Here is a 21,449-nt window from a genome sequence, read left to right on the forward strand (position 1 = left end):
AAATCTTTTCTTATGTTAATGGAGTCAGAATATTGTCAAGCACTCACCACAGCACCAGCAACACCTGGTAGACCACGTTCACCTCTTGAGCCAGGGAGACCCAGAATACCAGGAGCACCAAGAAGACCCTGAGGACCTGGAGTGCCAGGAGGTCCCTAAATAGAGAAAAAATACTGAGTATTATGGGTAAGACCCTAGGTGATAACACAGGTTGGCTTGAAGATTGTGAGAATAAACTGTCTTCGCTTAGAAAAAGGCTAATGACCTCTTATTACTAGGACATATCCTTGGATATCTTTTCTCTAGTGATGACAGTGAGTTTACATCTTGGCATGTATACTTTTGTATCTGATTCATCCTTGAGACCAATGGCACAACATTTAAAAATATGTGGTTGAGATTTATAAAGACACTTGGGGTGGTGAAATAGAGTTTTTATAGCCTCTAGGCAGGGAAACAAATAAAAAAATTTATTTTAAATTATTATGGATACATAATAGTTGTACATAGTAGGAGGGGTTCCTCAAAAAACTAAAAATAGAACTACCATAAGATCCAGCAATCACACTGCTGGGTATATACACAAAAGAAAGGAAATCAGGCTGGGTGGGGTGGCTCACATGTGTAATCCCAGCACTTTAGGAGGTCAAGGTGGGTGGATCACCTGAGGTCAGGAGATCGAGACCAGCCTGACCAATATGGTGAAACCCTGTCTTTACTAAAAATACAAAAATTAGCTAGGCATGATGGTGTGTGCCTGTAGTCCCAGCTACTCGGGAGGCTGAGACAAGAGAATTACTTGAATTGGGGAGGCGGAAGTTGCAGTGAGCTGAGATCGTGCCACTGCACCCCAGCCTGGGCAACAGAGGGGAACTCCATCCCAAAACAAAAAAACAAAAACAAAAACAAAAAGGAAATCAGTAAAATCAGTATATCAAAAGGAAGCAAATTTTGACTTTGGCCTCTAAGGTCTAATAGGGGCACCTTTCAGAGTAGCACTAATACTGGACAGTGTATGCTTAAGAAATTGGTAGCCTACTGAGATTGATTAATATGTAGTAGGATGGCCACAGCAATGGGACTCTGTTCTAATCCTGGTACCAGTAAGGTGCCTTCAATAGCTTAAAGGGCTGTGTGATAAAACCGAGTTCCCTCATTTATTGTCTTCCCGATTTTGTGCTTTCTGAGCATCTTGGAAGCCACAGCCCCTCAGTGTGTGCTGGACAGATTTCCTGGCTCAACTGAGCTCTACTTGAGAGCCTACAATACTCATCAACAAATAGATGCCACTTGAAGATTTGTGTAGGGGCTTTATTTTAATTCAGCATAAGGTATTAAGAAAGAGGAGTTGGAAATCACTTACAGCAGTACCAGCCTCTCCAGAGGGACCCTTCTCACCAGCGAAGCCAGGGGGACCAACTGCACCTACTTCTCCAGTTCGGCCAACTGGACCTTGGTCACCACGAGGACCACGAAGCCCTTCTTTCCCAGCAGGACCAGGAGGACCAGGAGGGCCAGAAATACCCTATGAGCAAATGTACAAGGTCATTTCCTTTCTGTTAATCACCAAGGGCCTGGAAGAGAGCAGCGAAGATTCTAGATCTTAAGATGCAAACAAAGTGATGCAATAAAATAATACCCTAGCCATTTGGGGGAAATATTTATAGTTTTTAACATTCTTTCTTTCTTACAGAAAGAAGCAACTCCTGTCTTCCTTTATGAGGCTGTAACAAACCAAATAATGGAGGAGAGACTATGGCAAATTTCTATGACGAAAAACAATGTCATGCCACTGGTACCCTGGCATATTGGAATCAGAACTATGTAGAATGATAGGAGTTAATGATAAATGAATGGGACTCTGAGTTTCGAAGGACTTTGCCTTTTCTTTTTTCTTCTTTTTTTTTTTTTTTTTTTTAAAGAAAGCCAATATAGGCATTTTGTTCATAATTGAGGAATCACACACGCTTCTCAACTAGGTTTAATTAAATGCCTACAGGGAATGAAGATTTTTCTGTTATGAACCTGTAAAAGGATTCCAAGAAATCAACATCTTTGCTATTTTTTTTTCCCCGAAACCTTAACCAGAAGACTTAATCCTTGGTAATTAATTAAATTTTCTTGAGTCCTGACAGGAGAGTCTGAATCAGAATTAAATTAGACGCCAAACCACCTTTAAATTCAGGAACAATTATACCTTAACAATGGAGGCAGAATGTTAGCCATAAAGGGTAATTAGATAAAGAAATATCTGATATGTGGCTAAAACTGTTCTTTTTTTTTTTTTTCAAAGAGACCATGCCCCTGAAAGGGGACTGGTGTTCACATGAATAAAAGCCTCTTAAACTGATATTATAAAATATAACTTGTGATGAAATACCTTAATGGTTCAGAAAAGCTGATTTCAGACCAGGAGAGTAATAGCAAATATTAGTGATGCATTTTCATGAAGAGTTTCTTACCAGTTTCCTACCAGAAGGCAGACCTTTTGGCTAGAGTAAATGAAGACACATGTTTGTAGTGATTTACTTACAGAGGGTCCCGGGGGACCAGTCCGTCCAGCAGCACCAGGGAAACCAGTCATACCCTAAGAGCCAAGCACATTAGAATTCCACAGTCAACATCAACTCCAAGAATTTGGGTAAGATGGGAATTTCTTTTTTTTCGGAAAATCAGTACATGTGACCAGGGATAGACCAAGGAGTAGGAGGTAGGCAGCTTTATATAGGGCATTATTTAGCCAGGACCCTGAAGGCCCTCCTTCTCCACACATCTTCCTTACCAGCATGCCACCAGTTGGAATGCCCATATTTTGCGTTAAGGTTTGGATGGTCCTTTCTGAAATGCTGACATATTATCTTATGGTTGTAAAGGTATGAAGATAAGACACTGTGTCATTATTACACATTAATGTGTATACATTAACAACTATCTTTATCACCTGGCTAAGTGGTAAGGAAATGGACACTTAATAAGTAATGGTGTTCATGGACGAAAGAATAACAAATGACCTAGATCATTCAGCACTGTCCAGTGAGAGAAGAAGTCAGTAAAGTTCATTTTTGGGGAGCTCTGGGTCTCTAGAGAATTGTTGTGATAGCATTGCCTGCAAAGGGGAAGGACGTGGTCAGGCAGAAGAAGGGGCATATTAATAAACAGATGAAAGACGCCAAAGAAATATTTTTTCTGACTTTACAATTAAACTGCCTAGGGCCCACCTTGGTTATTATCTCAAGTGAGGTGATAGCAACATACACTGAGTTCCAGCTGAGTTCAAGTTAACATCAATATTGGAATTGCTCTGAATAGAATGAACTTGAATCTCAAAAGTTTCCTCATGGTAGTCCAAATTTACCAAAAATTTCAAAACTTTCAAGTGTCCTTAACAGATTCTGAAGAAAGAAAAGTGGCGAGAGTCCATTGTAAATACTCACAGGGGGGCCTCCATCACCACGACTTCCAGCAGGACCGGGGGGACCGTTTGGACCCTAAATGCAAACAAAAAGATGGGGTCAAATCACAAACAAACCCTTATAAATGCTACTCTTTTCTTCAAGGGGTATCATTCCCGCATCTCTTACAATAAAATGTAGAAGTAAAAAATGACTATCTGTGTCAGTATGCTCTTCAATATTACCACCCTTATGAGTTTATCAGAGAATTAAAATAAAACAATATTTATGAAACTTTTATACATTGTAAAACAGTGTGCAAATGTTAATCCTTCCATTATTTTCCATCTTCTATCTGGTATATTCCCTGTTGCATAGTAGGCACTTGACGGATATATATTTAATTGTAAGATCTAATGGGCAGCTGCTGTGTGGACCACCAGTGAATTCAACTTACAGCTGGGCCAGCAGCTCCAACGGGGCCTGTGGGACCAACAACACCGTTTTCACCCTTAGGCCCTTTGGTTCCTCTTTCTCCTTTAGCACCAGGTTGACCAGCAGCACCCTGTTGGAAAGAAACAGTTACAGCTCTGGTATTCCGACCCACTCTACTCCCCAACGTAGGATGTTTTCAGATTAATCTTCATTATGTGATACTCACAGCGGGACCAGCAAATCCATTGGGGCCAGCAGGACCGACCTCACCACGTTCACCCTAGGTGGGAGAAGGGATTTAAAAATGTGTTATCAATCCTAGGTTCATCAATGTCTAAACATCGTGAGGTGTGAGTATACAAAATGACCCAGGTTCTTACTTACAGGGCTTCCCCGAGGACCAGCAGGACCAGCAGGACCAGCAGCACCAGCTTCGCCCTATAATGGGAGCAAAGATGAGTCTGTTAATGTGCCTGACATAGATGCTAAACGAACTGGGAGGGAGAGAGAACAGTGGTGGACAGACAGAGTCTGTAGTTGCCTTGGAAGAGATAACTAATGCACATCTCACAGAGTAAAATGAAGTGGATTTTTACTTAATGCTATATTCATTTTGGGGGTTAAGTGGTATGGGTTATACACTTGAGAAAACACTATAAATCAGTGCCCACAATACCAGGAGGAGGACATTTTAATTTTTAGATGGACATGCAGCTGATCTATTTGTGGCCATCTTTGCAATACAATAAATAAGATCTATTTTAAGTGGAGAGTTCAATGTGAAATGGGCACACTATGTATTTTATTGATTTTTTTTTATGATTGAAGGCTTTGAGAAGCCTCAGTGCATTAGGATATTATTAATGCGCAACATGGAAAGACTTTAAAACAAATGCTAAGGATTAGAGTATAGGTCAGATAGCTGGCACATCTATAGGAAGGAAAAGTAATTTTAAACACACAGCATTTGTTTCCTGCTGCTCTATCACAATAGCTAGGTTTTTAAATAAGTAGGTTTTATACCAAGCCATAAAAATGAATTGCTGGGGCTCTTTGGGACTAGAGAAGGCAGGAAATTTTAGATATTGCTGTTGGCTTAGTGAAAATGCATGCTTACCCGGTCACCTGTGGCTCCAGCAGGACCAGGGGCACCTACAGCACCAGGAGCACCCTAGTACCAAAAAGGAAACATGTCTTATTAATAACACCCCATATCATCAAAAGTGAACCTTGTCATTCTCTTTTGCTGTGCTTATACAGTGACTGAACACTTTCACTGCACTCTGGTTGGATATCAAGAGGGCCTCTGATGCATTTTGGTTCTAATTATCAAGACTATTAGAAGCCACTCTCAGAAGGAGGGTACTCCAGTAATAAAGGTTATAGAAATGTGTAAGTCAATAGCAGGTCAGAAATTTGGGAGATCTGAACTTTCTGCTATTGTAAAATTCCCTGGAGAGCAGCAAATGAGTAGCCTTGTTTGAAACTGTTAGAACTATGTGATTCAAAAGAAAGACTATTACAGATGTGCTATAGTCAGTTTTCAGCTCCGAAGGAAAGGTGAATAAAGGAATCCAGGCCGACTGTGGCCTGGAAGATCCATGAGGCTGACATCCTAGATAAGGTAATTAGACTGTCATGGGATTATCTTTGGCATTTTCATGGCATTAACAGCTAATCTTTGGGGCTGCTCTTTGGGTGACAAATTTCTAGGGAGTAGGTTTGAATAACTATAGAATCTTGTTAGAGGTTCCGGCTTCCTAAAGCATAAGAGAGTTATTTATTTATTTATTTTAATCTCTATTATCACTTGAAACAATCATTTAATATTCTATTAAACCTAAAGCTTTTGGTCTATAGTTTGTAGTTGGTATCGCTGACACTAGGGAAGTTAGAAAATTCAAGATATTATTTTCAAAGAGGTTAAATCCCGTTTAATTTTTCCCTTGGAACGTGTAAAATGATATTATTAGTCATAGACCCAGGAGAGAAAGGAATATTTTATTAAACTTGATAAATAAAGTGTGTGTAGTTCTAATTTGGAAAACTTCTCAATTCAAACATCAAAAAAATCTAAGTACAAACAAACATACAAACAAAATTCTACTCACACGAGCACCATCTCTGCCAGGGTTACCAATTTCACCTCTGAGACCAGGTTCACCCTGAAAGTATAAAGCAAGAGCAACTTTTTGTTTTCTGACCAAAATTTTGAATCAAAATTAATATAAAGCTTTTTTATTTTTTACAGAAGATGTTATGATACCTTCAGTCATTTAAGATTTTTAGCAATGTCTCGATTCCTTACCATTCTGTAGAATGTTAATCGAGAAAAATAATGAGGAAAAAATAATTCAAGGCCATTTCCAGATTATTGTTAAACAATCTTTTCTAATTTCCGTACACTCTCCTGAAGCATAATCAAGCAAGGTACAGATTCATGTGGACAGCATAGTAAGGCAACATCACAATGGGCTGCAGCGCCTGATCACTCTTATGGCATAACTAATGCAGCAGCACGGTTGACAGCTGTTCAATGTAGCTTCTTCCCATTAATTAGGGCAGGATGAGGCATTATTGTTAGTGGCATTAAAATGAGCCTCATGTATTACTCAACACCATCTGTTTGTGTGAAATTCCATGGTAGCAAGGAATTTTGCCAGATTAGTGAGTTTAGAAATGTGTAGGTGCTAGGTGGCAGAGGGAAATATATATAGATAGATATCAAAATGCTACCAGACCACCTGCCAAGAATTGTGAAAACTTGGGCATCCTTGTGCAGCCTTCTTCGCTAGAGTTCATCAACAATATGTAATAGGGTTCAACACAGGGAGGGTACCTTTTCTCCCTTGCCTCCAGGTATGCCAGCAGCACCCCTCTCTCCTGGGAGTCCACTAGGACCAGATGGACCAGCAGTGCCCACAGCACCAACCACACCAGGTTCACCCTTGAGTCAAACACATGTGAAATCAATTTTAGTGGAGAAAGAAGAAAATGAAGAATCAAACTCTTGAAGAATTCCAATTTAAACAGTTAGCTAGACAGGCTTCTTGCCTGCTTTGAAACACAAAGAAGGCTGGGCTATTGAAAGGAGGGAGAATATAGCAGAGAGAGATGCTGTTAATGACATGGTGACTGAAGAGATGAGGGTAGTGGGAGTGCACAGCTGTGATTCCTCTATAACCTGCTTCAATCCTCTTAAGGATGGCAGGCATGGAGAAGAAGAGAATAGGACAATGGGAAGCAAAGAGTAAAAAATGTTTACCCACAGACATTTTTCAAGGATAAGTCTCTTAGCCCAGATAGAAAACATGGAAAGAGACCCTGTCAATTGAGGAGATGTTTGTGTTTTAATCTCCTTAAGAGTAGAGACTGTATCTTCCATTTTTATATAAAACCCTACAATTCCACATACTTAAAACCTGTTGACTAGCTTCTGAGATAAATAGATCCCTTTGAAAGTACTACCTCACAAAACCGTGGTTTCTTTATTTCCTCTCTCCCTCTTACGTTTTTATTTTTTTCCCAAGAACATCCTTCCATACACTAAAATAGCTTTTTGCAACTAAAGTTTACATTTTTTCCCCTAGAGTTAAGAACTAAAATAATATGAATTGTCTTCTTTTTATTGTGGTTAAGGTAATCTCTTTTTCAGGAATGTATGCTAAATCTATTTTAAAATCTAAACCACAGATTCTATTTTGGAACACAAGTTTCCAGAAAAATTTTTGGGGTGAATGTATTGCCCAATGAATTTTCATCATCATAAACTCTTATTATTAAAATTCAGACTACTTTTTGAAATTTTACTCTATGGGATGAGATGTTAAGATAAAAAGTTTTTTTCTCTGAAAATAATGTCCAATGTATACAATGTTTCTAGATTAAAACAAAAGCATAAACAGTGTGATGAGAAAAGAGTGACAACCCATACTAATTCATTTATATTTGGGGAACACTGAATTTTCCCCCACAGTTTGTTGCTATTGTTTGTTTGTTTAGAATAATTCAGGTCCACTGGAATCGGATTGCTGTTTACTGAGAAGGAAGTCATCACAGAACTGGAAATAAATAAAAATCTGAAAAACAATTATCTTTCTATTGTAAAGGGTCTACTTACTCTAGGCCGACTGGGCCAAACCAGCAATATATAAAACATAAGATTTTACCTTGTTTCCATCAGGCCCTGGGGGTCCAGAAGGACCTCGGCTTCCAATAGGACCAGTAGGACCGGCAGCACCACTCTCACCTGGGGGACCGCGTTCCCCCTGAAAAAAGTGATTAGAAGAAGTGTTGCACCATTCATCACTTTCAGTGATACTGTTTTACATATGAGAGTTTACACTTGTGTAGCTTCCGAGCCCTGGTTCTGCATTTACTAGCAAATTAAAATTTATTTTGTTCCTAATTTCTCCACTAGAAAAATGAAGAGACTGATGAGATATTCTCTAAAGTGTCACTTAGCTCTAATGTTCCGTGACTACAACTCCAGAATTTGTTGCTTCTAGAGTATAATATTCAATTTTTGCAATTCATTCCCCTTTTTTGGGGAGTCTTTTCTGTGATAAATCCATAGGTAAAAACAGATGGCAGTTATGTGTAGTATTCAAAGAAATTTTAGTTGAATAGCAATGGCAGGTGTAGATAACATTAGATATTCTCCTATCTATGCCCCCTTTTTATAACCTTGTGTAATAATGATATAACAGTTATAATATTCATATGTATATTTGATATATGTATTTGCATATATATATGTCTATCTAAATATCTCCCAATTTACATCTAAATATCACTAGAACATAGCATTCTATAGCCCAAAATATTTATCACATAGGTCCACGTTGTAACTGTTTCAAAGGACCTTGTTATAAGTTGGTTCTTTGAGCTTCCTACATATGTGTTAACTAGTGACATGATGGAATACTTTCAGGGAAAATTAATCATTTCAGTGATGCTAATACCCACAGAGAAACTAAGTATTTTTTTCTTTATATGACTACTCATAAGTTAGGCTTTAGGCTTTGAACATCAACACACATTGCCAAAATTAACTTTAGATCTTAGTAAGATATTATTTTTCCTTAGCTCAAGTTGAGCCACTGTCACAAATGTAGCATAGTTGTCTATATAAATCACTGACTATAATATGTATTTATTTATTTGTTTCTTATAACTATGTAATTACTGAATAGGAAATATGAGCAACGAAACAAAAAATTCTACTATCAACTTAGAAATCTAATGCTCTCTACAGATTACATTTTACTATAGAAGAGCATCAGAGACTTGTTGCAGGGTCATCAGTGGCTTTAAGGAGAAAGCACTACTACTTTTAAAAATACGTTGCCAGAGTTTATGAAAGTTAATGAAGTAACACTTACTCTTGGACCAGCAGGACCAGGGAGACCAAACTCACCATGGAGACCCTAGACAAAACATGAGAATAAAGCATGAAATCTGTGTGTGATCTCTAAATTACTTATGATTAAGATATTTGAAAAATTTGGAAAGAGTGAAATAAAGCTGGCAGTATCTACATGACTGCATGAGTACACAGGCTAATAAGAACAACTTTTAGTTTGGAAAGATACAGAAAGAGAGAATTTTATTGGTGACAAAAATGTATCCATCCCAGAACTTGGTATCAAAAAATTTGTTTCCCATTATTTAGTTTATTGCTTTTTAAAAAGTGACAAACAGACTATTTCCTTCAATAATAAGATAAATAATAATGAATAATATTAGACGTTGCCTATTTTTAGCTAAATAACAGATCGTCTTCTTAAGAGAAATTACCATATTCTGTACATTACCTAGTTAATTGTATACCCAAGTGTATCTCTTTTATTACTGACCAGCTGTCTCCTTAATGTGTCCTACTGCTGACAAAGGAGACCAGGCCACAGAATGTAACTGAATTGGGGCACATTCATCACAATTAGATAGAAAATGACTCAGAACTCATGCCCTGATTGTGTATAGCAGTGTCATGTCTGAATGCCAAGAAAAACACAAAAGGAATTTTTCAGGATCTAGTTTGATTGAAAATTGTGCATTTACTTTTTCACTGTGGGGAAGGAAATAATTTGTATCTTAACGTTATCAAGAACAATACAAAAAGTAAGGCTATTAAATAAAATATTCGTTGATAGATTTTACTTTCATAAGGTGATGTTTCATTAAATCTGTAAAACAAAGTAATCAGAACTAAAGTAATTTGGCTCATTCTCTCCATCAGCACCAATGTATGTAAAACACTATCATTAACATATGAAATAGGAAATTTTCTTTTACATATTATAATTACATAGCAGTGGGGTATTGAACAGGGGGAAATTCTCAAGTTTAGTAGTCACTACTTACTATTACTTGTTTTACTCACCCTTTCTCCTGGTTTGCCAACTTCACCAGCGGGACCTGAGGGTCCAGGCAGACCCTAAAAATGAAAAGAAATACAAATCTCAATCCTATGGCTATGTTCAGGAGATTTGCTAATAATTGAGTTTGGGGGTAGTGGCTACCAAATATCAACATGAGCATGATTGTATGTTATTAAAGCATTACACAAAAGTTTGTTTGAAAGAAATGCACCTTTCTTTGCTTCAGTCCTGAAATCATGTTTATTGTGGTGAAGAGAGGTACGGTACGGTGATTTACAGCTGAATAGGCTGACCAAAGGCAGTATTGTGTATGTTTGAGTTGACTTACCTGGAAGCCTGGAGGACCAGCGGGACCCTGTTCGCCTTTTCCACCTTGGACACCCTGAAAGTGACAGGAAAGAGCATAAATAGCAACGTATGTCACCACTGTTGTCTAGCTGTATAACTTTTGGAATGAAAATGGAGATGGTCAGTTTGAGGGACTATATACATTCTAGTGCAGAAGAGCACAAGAGTGGGAGAAATCCTCACCTGTGGTCCGGGAGGTCCCTGAGCACCATTGTTTCCATCGGGACCTGGAGCACCCTAAAAATATTTAACAGAAAGGCTGATGGTTAGCTGCAAGCCAGGTAGTTTAAGATGTCTCAAAGCCTCAGGTATTACTTCCTTAAAACAAGTTTGTGATTTTAGCATGAATTAAACTCATTGTGGGTTCCCACCAAAGCCCAAATACTGCCTACTAACTTTTTAAATTTTTAATTTATGTGGGTACATAGTAGGTATATATATTTATGGGTTTGCCTACTAACTTTTGATATGACTCAAGCAAAGTATGCGACACAAGGCAATTTATAAAGGCCAGAGAATGCTACTACATATTCATACCCTTTTAATCACAAAATGAATAAAATAAAAGCCAAGTGCTTCTGTATTTTTGACCTAATGTATATTCTGATTCGTTTTTGCTCACTGTTTTATAAGTTTGGTTTTTAAAAAGGCATTTTATGATGGTAAAAGGACCCCTGGGGATGCCATCTTGAAAAGAAAGTGACAAAATGATATCAGATGGTGTAAAAAAAAAAGTGTGGTTCTTAGATGAATGCTATGTGAATAGATCTGTACACAAGTTAGCACCTACCCGAGCACCAGCAAGACCAGCATGACCTTTATCACCGTTTTTGCCAGGATCACCCTAGAGTAAAAATGAAAAACAAAACAAAACAAAAAGCAGCCTTGCACATTTAATGTCAAATTAACCACGATGATTTTGGAATGTTGATTCCTGCTTGTTTTTGTGTTCTTTTGAGATCCCTAGTCTGTGGTTTCTGTTATCTAAGGGTGATCCATCACCATGCAGCTCCATGTACAGTAAGATGTCCCTGTGTCTGTGGAAGCACGGGGCTCAGGAGACGGATTTTTAGCAGGGATATAAGGATACACTAGAGGTAAACTTTTAATGTGATAAGTGGCCTGCAGTTTTCCTGTGTTGAAAGGAAACTCCCTGAGACTGGACTGATTCGCAGGAGAGAAATACTAGGGTTTGGTAAAATTTGGCTACAGAAAGTGCTGAGGGTAAGAAAGTTGTGGTGATTCTTACAGTGGGGCCTTTGGGTCCAGGGAATCCAATGTTGCCAGGCTCTCCTCTTGCTCCAGCTGGGCCAATTGGGCCAGGCCTGCCGTCGATGCCAGGGAGGCCCTGAAAGCAGAGTTATTTCAAGTTCACTCAGCGTCAACATATTCTCACAACCTCAGGCTTATGATGCTGCCACGGATGAAACAGAATAGTTTTCTGAATGCATAGAGCTTCTTGTATAAAGCGTTAATAAATTATGAATCCATTTTCCTTTTCTAACTAGGATGTCGGTACACACATAGCCAATTCAATCTCGTATGTATGCAATTTCCCTCATTCCCTTCTCTTGCATCCCCTTGTCACCTGCTTCAATTTTCCCTGCCATGTTTTTCTCTCCCCTGCTCTGCTTTCAGTCCTGCATTCATTTGGACTCCATAATTACAATCTATTACTCTGCATTCCCAGATGATGTATGTGTCTGATATTTATTTTCAATGTGCTCATGTATAAATAAGCCACAAAATAGACTTGATAAGGGTGCAATAAGTGTCCTTGAAAATATAATGGAAAATGAGCAATACTTACGACAGGACCTTCTTTTCCAGCAGGGCCGATATTTCCAGGGGAACCAGGAAGACCCTATAAAATAAATGAGGATGCTTTTATATTGGCACTTTAACTTACATACTCAAGCCTCAGATTAACTGAAGTCTAACAAAGGCACCTTTTCCCTCCACTTTTAGTTTGTTGCCTAGGGTAAATCATTAGGAATATTAGCCACTAGCTGGGAAGTGTGAAAAGAGTTCTGAAATTTTCCCTCTATTTTTTTGTGGCTTTCCTTTTACAGATATCTCAAGAAACTGTTAAGCAACATGCTATATGGGCAAAATGTATCACATTATTTACCTCATAATAGAAAAACTAATACTTTTAGTAAGCAATTTCCAAAGTGGATTTCTTATTGCTATCTTTGGTGTCCCTATTACTTGTTTATGGTACAATTACAGTTGATATTCACCCATAAGAGGTAATGGAGGCAAAAAAAATTACTCTATTGCTATGGATTAGTGTGTCTATGGACCTAGAGGTTATTTCTCCATAGCTAGTGTGATGCTGAATACATTACAGCACTTTGTGATTGCTAGGAAAAAGACTTCACTTATGAATCTAATAAACGAATAATGTATAGTCCTAATATATTTCATGAACACCTTATATAAAACTCACAAATTAAGATAAAAGATTCATGCTGATAGGAGGACCAATCTAATTTGGATATATTAAAATAGATCTATTCTTCCAAAAACCTCATAGTCATTGTATCAAGTAATAAATAGAAAATTTATGAACTAATTAAATACATGAAAATATCTACTGAGCTTTGATGAAGTTAAAAATGCAACTGTCAGCAAGACTACTAACAAATTTACTTTTGATATTTTTATTGTTATCTTCAATATTAACCAACCCTTTAAAGAAGGAAATAATGCCAGGTGTGATTTGCTCAGAATCAGTTTGAAACTTACTCTGGGTCCCATGAGACCAGGCTCCCCAGGGCGACCAGCATCTCCACTGGGTCCTCGGACTCCAGCAGGGCCACTTGCACCACGACTACCAGGAGGACCCTATTCAAAAAAAAAAAGAGATAGAGGACGAGGATGCTAAAGCTAATGACACACCCACCACCAGAAGCATCAAGTTCCTTTCTAGGAAGTAAGTGATGGACAGCTTACCATGACGCCAGCTCTGCCATCAGCTCCAGGAAGACCACGAGAACCAGGACTACCCTGCAAGAAAGTACATGAAATAGAGGGAATTAAAGAAATCTCTTGACTTTGATAAGGTAGAGTTTGTTAAAAATAGCATGATCTCCTTACAGGGGAGATACAGACACAAACCAAGCCAAAACACTTCACCCAACCCCTAGAGGAATTCATAGATGAGCATCCTGCAAAAGTAGGTCAACATTGTTTCCAGGCCAATTTTATAACATATTAAATTGAGAGTCACTGATTTAATAAGGCAGATGGAAAGCAGATGCTTTTTTTTGCCCAAGAAAACACAGTCAGTAATTTTGACCAATTCCCAATGAAGGGGTGTCATAATCTGCCTCTGGTGTGTTTGGGTGTTGGGAGCATTTGAAACCTACTCTCAGCCCAGGAGGTCCTGGAGGGCCGGCAGATCCAGCTTCCCCATTAGGGCCTCTCTTTCCTTCTTCACCACTGGGACCAGGAGGACCTTGGGGCCCAGCAGAGCCCTGTTTAATGAAAAGAACAAAAGAAGGGGGAGTAAAAAAATAATTTTTATACTATGTCCAGCTGGAGAAACTGGAATGAGAAAAACAATTAACTTTATAAAAGTGTGATGATAGAGCTACTTACGGGCTCACCCTTGTTACCGCTCTCTCCTTTGGAGCCAGCTGGACCAGGTTCACCCTAGGGTTCAATACAGAACAGTGGTCAAACGACAAACATTTGTTGAAACTCTCTTGCAGACAAATCTCTCAGAATATTTGTGGGTCAAGGTAAAGAGAAGCTCAAGTTCTCTAGGAAATGTACCCTGTTCATATTTAAATTGCGTACAGGGGAATGGTATTGGTCGAAGGGACAAAACTGATATTGTAGAACTTTGCCTCATTTACCTCGAGGTAATGATTTAAGATAACAGGAAGGGCATGTCTGTGTGCATATAGCAGATGGGAGTGTACATACATATTTAAGAAATATAAACTAAAAATGCTAAGGAAGAGAAAAATAGGAATAATAAAACTACAAGTGGAAGTCTAGATAGTGATGAAATGACGGCAGAGCTGGTATTTCAGGATGATGAGAACCACAGTCATGACCACTTACAACAAGTCCTCTGGCACCAGTGGCACCGGCAGCACCAACAGGGCCAGGAATACCGCGGGGTCCAGGGAGGCCGGGAGCCCCAGCAACGCCGGGAAGGCCCTATGAAGGAAAATGTAGTGTGGTCCATTAGGGAGGTGATAGGCTGTAGAAGCAGCACACATTAAATGCCTTTAAAATCATAGCAGCACATTTTGGCTACACAGGTATACTCACAGCAGCACCCTTGGCACCAGTAAGGCCATTTGCTCCAGGATTACCCTATGAGGAAAAGGAAAGGAGAAGGATATCAGTTAATTGGAATATTTCAGTTCTTCTTTGACCCCATCTTCATTATTCTTCTTCCCCCTACCCCATCTTCGTTTTCTTTTACTCAATAAAGTTTAAAGACAATGAATACTTACAGGAGGTCCAACAGGGCCGGAGAGGCCTGGAAGACCCACTTCACCACGGGGACCGGCGGGACCAGCAGGACCAGCGTTACCAACAGCTCCAATTTCACCCTAAAAGAGGAAATTAAACCAAGGAATTAACCAGCAAATAATGAAACAGCATATCTGTTTTTAAGATGCCAAGTTTTATGAAATGTCTTCATAAAACTTCAAAATTGCAGTTATTTTTCTTATCCGTTTTATTACAACAAGATTTGAGTTTGGTTTCCTATTTTCCTTGCTTGATTCTGCCATCTCGGCTACTGTTATTACCTTCTCTCTCCTCTGTCTCTCTGTGGTTGACTCTGGTTCTCAGTCAGTCCTAACTCACTAGTCCTAGAGTCTATTTCCATGTTGCCATCTATATCGATGGGCACAGTGCACAGTGCAGAGAAATGATCTATTTCAAATGTAGAGTGAGAAAACTGGTCATTCTACGTCCATTTTGAAGGGAAGGACTAATTAAGGTAACTGTTTCATAATTATCTCTTTATCTGCAAACACAGTTCCAATCTTTCACATCACAGTAAGAAGTTTATCAAAGTAGTGACAATGGTCACCAATGTTTTTACCTTTGGGCCAGGGGCACCTGGGAAGCCTGGAGGGCCAGCAGACCCAATGGGACCCTGAAATCAAAGCAGAAGGTGGTAAGAAATTTCCTCCAAGTAAATTAAGAAAACAATAACAATGACAGAAGATTGAAGTTGCTTACAGTGGCATAACACTATTTATATTAGTAAAGAAAAAAACTGACAGCCAGTCTGTTGTCATTAGGATCTCATCAAAGGCAAGACATTCATGGTATCCAGGGTGGGGATATTTTGCTTTATACATCAATCAAAAGTCCAGGTACTTATAAATGGCGTACACTACTTATAAATGGAGCCTTCAAAAGACCTCACAGAACATTTGGTAAAGTGTCTGAAATGATGCTATTTCATAAGAGATTAATGAATAAGACAGCGCCCACCCCACATTCTCAACTCCTTTCAAATTCCCCAGTGTCAAAACTTACAGCAGGACCCACGGGACCCACACTTCCATCACTGCCACGGGCACCCTAGGAAGAAAATAAAGGGGAAGATCAGGTGGAAACTTAAATGACAGTCATTAGAAGATTTTTTAAAAGGATGAAACTGAACAAAAATGGAAGCACTTACAGCTGGGCCAGGGGCACCAACACGTCCTCTCTCACCAGGAAGCCCACGGGCTCCCTAGAAGCAGAAATAGTTTCAATAAAATCCAGAATGCTAATTTAAAAAAAGTCACAGGCATCATTTGCTTTGTTCAGTTTCCAACCTGTACAAGAATACACTAAAAATAAATAAGTTGCCTTCTAATTCCAACTAAACGATAGTGGATTTCAATTAAGTATCAGAAGGCTATTAGAAAAATATCAAAGAATACAATGCTGAAAGATACAGTGATTAGCGAAAACATTAAAGAAGTTCCATCTCATAAAGAGTGTACACATTTAAATTTACAATGAAGTAGCCAATACTTACTGTTTGACCTGGAGTTCCATTTTCACCAGGGGCACCAGGTTCACCCTACATGGAGAAGGATCGAGCTTTTGTTCATTAAATATAACAATTATTTTTCCTGATAGTGCAATTTTACCCTATTCTTTTACTTTGAACCATTCATATATTTCATAACATTTCTTACACATGTAGATTGTTTTTCAACTATGCCAGACACACAGATTTTAAAATGTGCTAACATGAGTTTTTATTCAGATAGCACCACATATCCAGGTTCTAAGGAGATGTGGTTATTTGAGTGTACCTCCTCCCCAATTTCTCCCTTAGATTCAGGATATCAATTATATATTAGAAACAATATCATAAAAAGAGATGGCAAAGGGTAAATTTACTATCGATGTAACCATATTTATCCTCTTTAAAGTTGTTTTGAACACTCAGTGTTATCACTTTCATAAAATGTGCATGAAAAATTGAAGCTTCGTGGTATTTTTTAGCGCCATCATATTTATTTCCAATCTATATTCTTATCCTGAGTAAAAAGCAGGGTAGTAGTAGTAGTAGTGGGATTTAATACTATGGCACATGTAAAAGAACTTTTTTTAAAGATAATCTGATTTAGAAATAGGGGAAATATGGTTTAAGAGACCTCATAAGGACCCTTCATTTCCAGGATTCTATGTGAAGTCTATTCTTTGGGAATAAGCATTGAAGTGGCAAGGGGGGGGATCATTTCTAGCCTATGACTTTCTAACCTCTGGATGTGTGACTTTGGGCAAGTCAATTGCTCTCATGAAGCCTCAGTTTCCCACCTCTGCAAAATGAGGGGGTCTCCAAAGCTCCTTGCAGCTCTAACATTTTATGATACAGTGATTAGTAGTCTGAGCTGTTATATCGGACTCTTGGGAGAATGAGTTTGACCTTATCCATTTGTGTGGCAGCTGGAAAGTTAGAACAGATTCTCCATATTCATGTTCATTTCTGGTCCCGCTAGTATTCGTTACTCATTAATTTGTAATTACGTTGGTATTCACTTTAATATCACATTATCTCCTTAATAGGAAAGAGAACATTTTATAGTTGAAAACGCTGTCAGAGAAGCGCCTAGCCAAGAGATAACACACTTCTGAGACTTTAATTACCTAATTAAAATTTTTTTGAGTGTGCACAGATAAATCACAGGAAAGAGGTTGAAAAGTGTATAGCGACATGAATGTACCTATCTAATTAGTGTGTGGCAAAGGAGAATTTACAGTCTAAAATAATACAGTGTCCTAATCTCTGATTATATGTTTATTTACTTTTATTTTGGCTGCAGAGATACACTGAAATTATAGAGGGAGGAAAGGAAATGGAAGAAGAAACTATTAATGTTATTTTTATCTCAATTGTTTAATAGATATTGAATTTTAATAAATATTAATAATTGACCTTTTTTCACAGACTCTCATAGTCCCCATCCTTGAGGGATTTGAAGTACAGAAAAGAAAAAAAAATATTTTTTGTAATATGGGTAGCCTTCAGTATAATATACTTTTTTGGAGGTCATGGGGAATTTCAATCAAGTGCTTAAAAACAGTGCTTCTAATTTAATATTTACCTTCACACCAGGAGCACCGGGCTGTCCCTTCAATCCATCCAGACCATTGTGTCCCTGAAAGGCAAGCCTTATTATAAAATGCTGTTCCATGATAGTGTTTGGTCAAATAAAAGTTGTATATCTTTGCCATTAATCTCTCTTGGGTAAGTCTTGTCTGCTGCAGTAGAAAGAAGTCCAGTGTTCTAGGTCCCAGCAAACTCAGTCTATTGCCCTAGATACGTCACTTAACTTTCTTGCCATTGAGAGAGAAGGATGGAGGACCAGGTGTTCTCTCACATCTTTTCCATCCTTACTAATTTTAGGATTTTCAGATGGTTGTAAATACTCAATAAGTAATACATGTTCTATATAATTTCTCTGTAATGAGCCTGTTTTCTGGTAGCTATGAACAGACTGAAAAAATTGCACCCCACTTTACTTTCAAGAAATCTGACTCTTTAACTCTTTCTTCCCTTTGGCAAACTCCAGGAATTTGAAAGTGAGTATATGTCACACAAGATTTTAAACATACTTGAGTTTTTTCCAAAAATTAATAGGCATTTTCTCTCATCTGAGTAAAGAATGTGCTCACCCTAATGCCTTTGAAGCCAGGAAGTCCAGGAGTTCCAGGGAAACCACGAGCACCCTTAGAAAGAAATACAGAAGATGGTGAATAATGTTTTACTATAAATAAAAAGACAGTGACTTCTTCCCTCCAAAGTATTTATTCTCATCAAAGTTCAAGCTTTGAATCAAAGTCTAGTATACCTTTAAGCACAGAGCGACAAATTAACTTGTTCTAATGTGAGTAACTAATAATACGGTATTTGTAGAAAACACAATTTAATTGCTTATAGTATGCTTGCTGTCATTTATATTCCATTATTTGCATGAATAAAATGTATATGCATTTTTTTACTAGGTTTTTTTCTTTGTTAGATGCCTCCGATTCATGCTATGAGTTTGGGTGACATCTATGTTGTCATTTAGATTGATGCTAGTTTTAGCAACTATCTTATAGGCCTATGATGTTTGTGCTATCTACCAATGTAAAAAATCTCACCTGTGGTCCAACAACTCCTCTCTCACCAGGTCGTCCGGGTTTTCCAGGGTGACCCTAAACATGAAAACATAGAGTCAACTTCTTCTTGGTAAACTATCAGACAAAACGGGGGAATCTTGGTTTTTACAAAAGGGGAGAACGTTATCACACAAAAATATGGATCCAGATACATATTTAATATTTCCCTTAATACAAGCAGGTTAGTTAATATTTCATTAAAATAATATTTCCCATACATTAAGAGTTCTGTCAGGCATATTCAGCTTTTGGCAGAATACTTAATTTGAATCTAGAAAATCTTGTTGCGGCAAGAGTATTTAAATAGCATTTTGAAAGTGCTGAAGAGTAAATACTTACATCTTCACCAGCCTTGCCAGGAGGGCCAGCTGGACCACGAGCACCTGCAGGACCCTAAGAAAATGGGAGACCCATCATTTCGCTAAGGTTATATTCATAAACTTCCTGGAAAAAACTTATCACAAAGGTGGAAAAATGTACTCACAGTTTGACCAGGTTCACCAGGCTCACCAGCAGGTCCTTGAAAACCTTGAGGGCCCTAAAAGAAAAAAAGAATGTCATACTCCAATTAAGAATTAAGAATTAAGAATTAAGATTTTCTTAATTCTCTGTCTTTTTACACAAGAGGCATTACAAGCTTTCAGTACTTACTGGGGCTCCAGCTGCACCAGGTGGGCCTCTAGGTCCCATTAAGCCCTGTAAAGAAAGCAGATGTATCAATAGTTAGCACTGATAAGTTGTCATGGTGTTGGCTGGGGTCAGATATGACCAACTTAGTAGTGCCATTGTTGTGGTTTAATCCCATAGTTTTTATTCCTCCCAAGGAAGAATTTAAGGACTCAAACTTCCTGCACTAGTTCTCTCCCTTTGCTTTTCCTTTTCTCCCAATCCAAATCAACAGAAATCAATGAGAATTAGACGCGGCAGTCATAGGTTCCTTAAAGTTGTGCACAATTGGGCATATTGAGATTGTTCTGATGCAATGAAGTGAATCAATCTTTGCAGAAGTGCAGAATATACAATCGTCTTCTATGTAGCAGATTAAGCATTTCCATTTGGATTTCTTTGATCATATGTCATCTTTCTATGTCATATTTAGCTAAGAAATTGGTATTTTTATTGCCACAAAGGACATAAATTGAAAAGAATCAAAAGTCCTTCTTAATGATTAGAGAGAAGTTTGTTATAACCTTATCGCTCCTCTAAGGGTTATTGGTGACCGATGAAAATGTCAAACAAAATTGGATGTAACGAGGGGTGAAGGAAAAATAAAATATTATTGAAACAGCCTTCTGGAAGAGTCTATTATATGATATTATTGTTGAAAATATGGCCCAAATGATGAAAGATTGTTTTCCCCTTTGTTGTTTCCGTAGCACAAAAGTAGGGTAAAACAGGCTGTTACTAGTTTGTAAGCTAAATACACTTTCTTGACTCCTCTTTGCACTAATCAATGCCTGTGTAAGCTCATCCTTAGGGTCTGTTCCTCATAATGCTGAAAATATTTCATGTACCAGTCTCAAGTAATTTGTTCATGACATCAGCCGTGGGGACTCTCCAGTCAAACCTACCTTACTGTATTAATGCCTAGAGTGAAATAACATGGATTTTATCTAAAATATACATCATTTTCATTATAAGAATTATTCATTTGGTTTTAGAAATTGCTCTGACATTAAAAGAAACTGTCACTTTTCAATCACAATAGCTTTTTAGGCATACATTAAAAAATAATTTTCTTTGACATCATGAATTTCTAATTATATTTATTTTTTCATGTATTTGCAACAATTTCATTTACATAAAATGTAGTGTATTTCATGGAGGCTGTGAGACAGTATGATTACTCATTAATTCAGAGAAGAACCCTGTAGGGTTTTATAGTTATTGATTTTCCAACATGGAAATTATTTTAATACTTTATTGCTGCCTATCTTCCCTATTTGTGAAACAGATATCTGTTGGTTACGTATGTCTGTGCATGTGTGTGGATGTGCAAGCTCAAATTATATTTCACTGATATTTCAAAGTAAAATACTCTGCCTTATGCCCCCAAGACAGATGTTCCAAAAACAGGGGAATCTGAAATCCATATTAATTTTCCCAGCTTAGTGGGCTTTTTAAAAATGACATTTAGTAGCTCTTTACTTTCCACCCCTTTGCTTCTTCTTGAGATATAGGTACTGCTTTAAAACTGACTAATGTCCAGCATTAGCTGAAACAGCTAATTTCAAATATCCAA

At 38.0% G+C, this 21,449-nt stretch overlaps 1 protein-coding gene across 2 annotated transcripts in view; it reads right to left on the bottom strand.

The window, feature by feature from the left end:
- The window catches only part of COL1A2 (collagen type I alpha 2 chain), a 36,552-nt gene that overhangs the window by 6,763 nt on the left and 8,340 nt on the right, over window positions 1-21,449 (bottom strand). For both annotated transcript variants that reach the window (XM_063725738.1, XM_024249628.3), the window contains exons 5-39: window positions 19,859-19,903; window positions 19,692-19,745; window positions 19,547-19,600; window positions 19,190-19,243; window positions 18,719-18,772; window positions 18,148-18,201; window positions 16,569-16,613; window positions 16,224-16,277; window positions 16,079-16,123; window positions 15,636-15,689; window positions 15,037-15,135; window positions 14,849-14,893; window positions 14,636-14,734; window positions 14,165-14,218; window positions 13,933-14,040; window positions 13,517-13,570; window positions 13,310-13,408; window positions 12,369-12,422; window positions 11,808-11,906; window positions 11,349-11,402; window positions 10,742-10,795; window positions 10,539-10,592; window positions 10,213-10,266; window positions 9,212-9,256; window positions 7,997-8,095; window positions 6,667-6,774; window positions 5,939-5,992; window positions 4,945-4,998; window positions 4,212-4,265; window positions 4,054-4,107; window positions 3,850-3,957; window positions 3,435-3,488; window positions 2,534-2,587; window positions 1,364-1,525; window positions 48-155 (exon numbers count right to left, since the gene is read on the bottom strand). In XM_063725738.1, the coding sequence (XP_063581808.1) occupies window positions 48-155; window positions 1,364-1,525; window positions 2,534-2,587; window positions 3,435-3,488; window positions 3,850-3,957; window positions 4,054-4,107; window positions 4,212-4,265; window positions 4,945-4,998; window positions 5,939-5,992; window positions 6,667-6,774; window positions 7,997-8,095; window positions 9,212-9,256; window positions 10,213-10,266; window positions 10,539-10,592; window positions 10,742-10,795; window positions 11,349-11,402; window positions 11,808-11,906; window positions 12,369-12,422; window positions 13,310-13,408; window positions 13,517-13,570; window positions 13,933-14,040; window positions 14,165-14,218; window positions 14,636-14,734; window positions 14,849-14,893; window positions 15,037-15,135; window positions 15,636-15,689; window positions 16,079-16,123; window positions 16,224-16,277; window positions 16,569-16,613; window positions 18,148-18,201; window positions 18,719-18,772; window positions 19,190-19,243; window positions 19,547-19,600; window positions 19,692-19,745; window positions 19,859-19,903 (2,394 nt within the window). The remainder of the gene's footprint in view (window positions 1-47; window positions 156-1,363; window positions 1,526-2,533; window positions 2,588-3,434; window positions 3,489-3,849; window positions 3,958-4,053; window positions 4,108-4,211; window positions 4,266-4,944; window positions 4,999-5,938; window positions 5,993-6,666; window positions 6,775-7,996; window positions 8,096-9,211; window positions 9,257-10,212; window positions 10,267-10,538; window positions 10,593-10,741; window positions 10,796-11,348; window positions 11,403-11,807; window positions 11,907-12,368; window positions 12,423-13,309; window positions 13,409-13,516; window positions 13,571-13,932; window positions 14,041-14,164; window positions 14,219-14,635; window positions 14,735-14,848; window positions 14,894-15,036; window positions 15,136-15,635; window positions 15,690-16,078; window positions 16,124-16,223; window positions 16,278-16,568; window positions 16,614-18,147; window positions 18,202-18,718; window positions 18,773-19,189; window positions 19,244-19,546; window positions 19,601-19,691; window positions 19,746-19,858; window positions 19,904-21,449) is intronic.

Source organism: Pongo abelii, chromosome 6 (genome assembly GCF_028885655.2).
Source record: "Pongo abelii isolate AG06213 chromosome 6, NHGRI_mPonAbe1-v2.0_pri, whole genome shotgun sequence".
In the NCBI taxonomy this organism is placed as follows: domain Eukaryota; kingdom Metazoa; phylum Chordata; class Mammalia; order Primates; family Hominidae; genus Pongo; species Pongo abelii.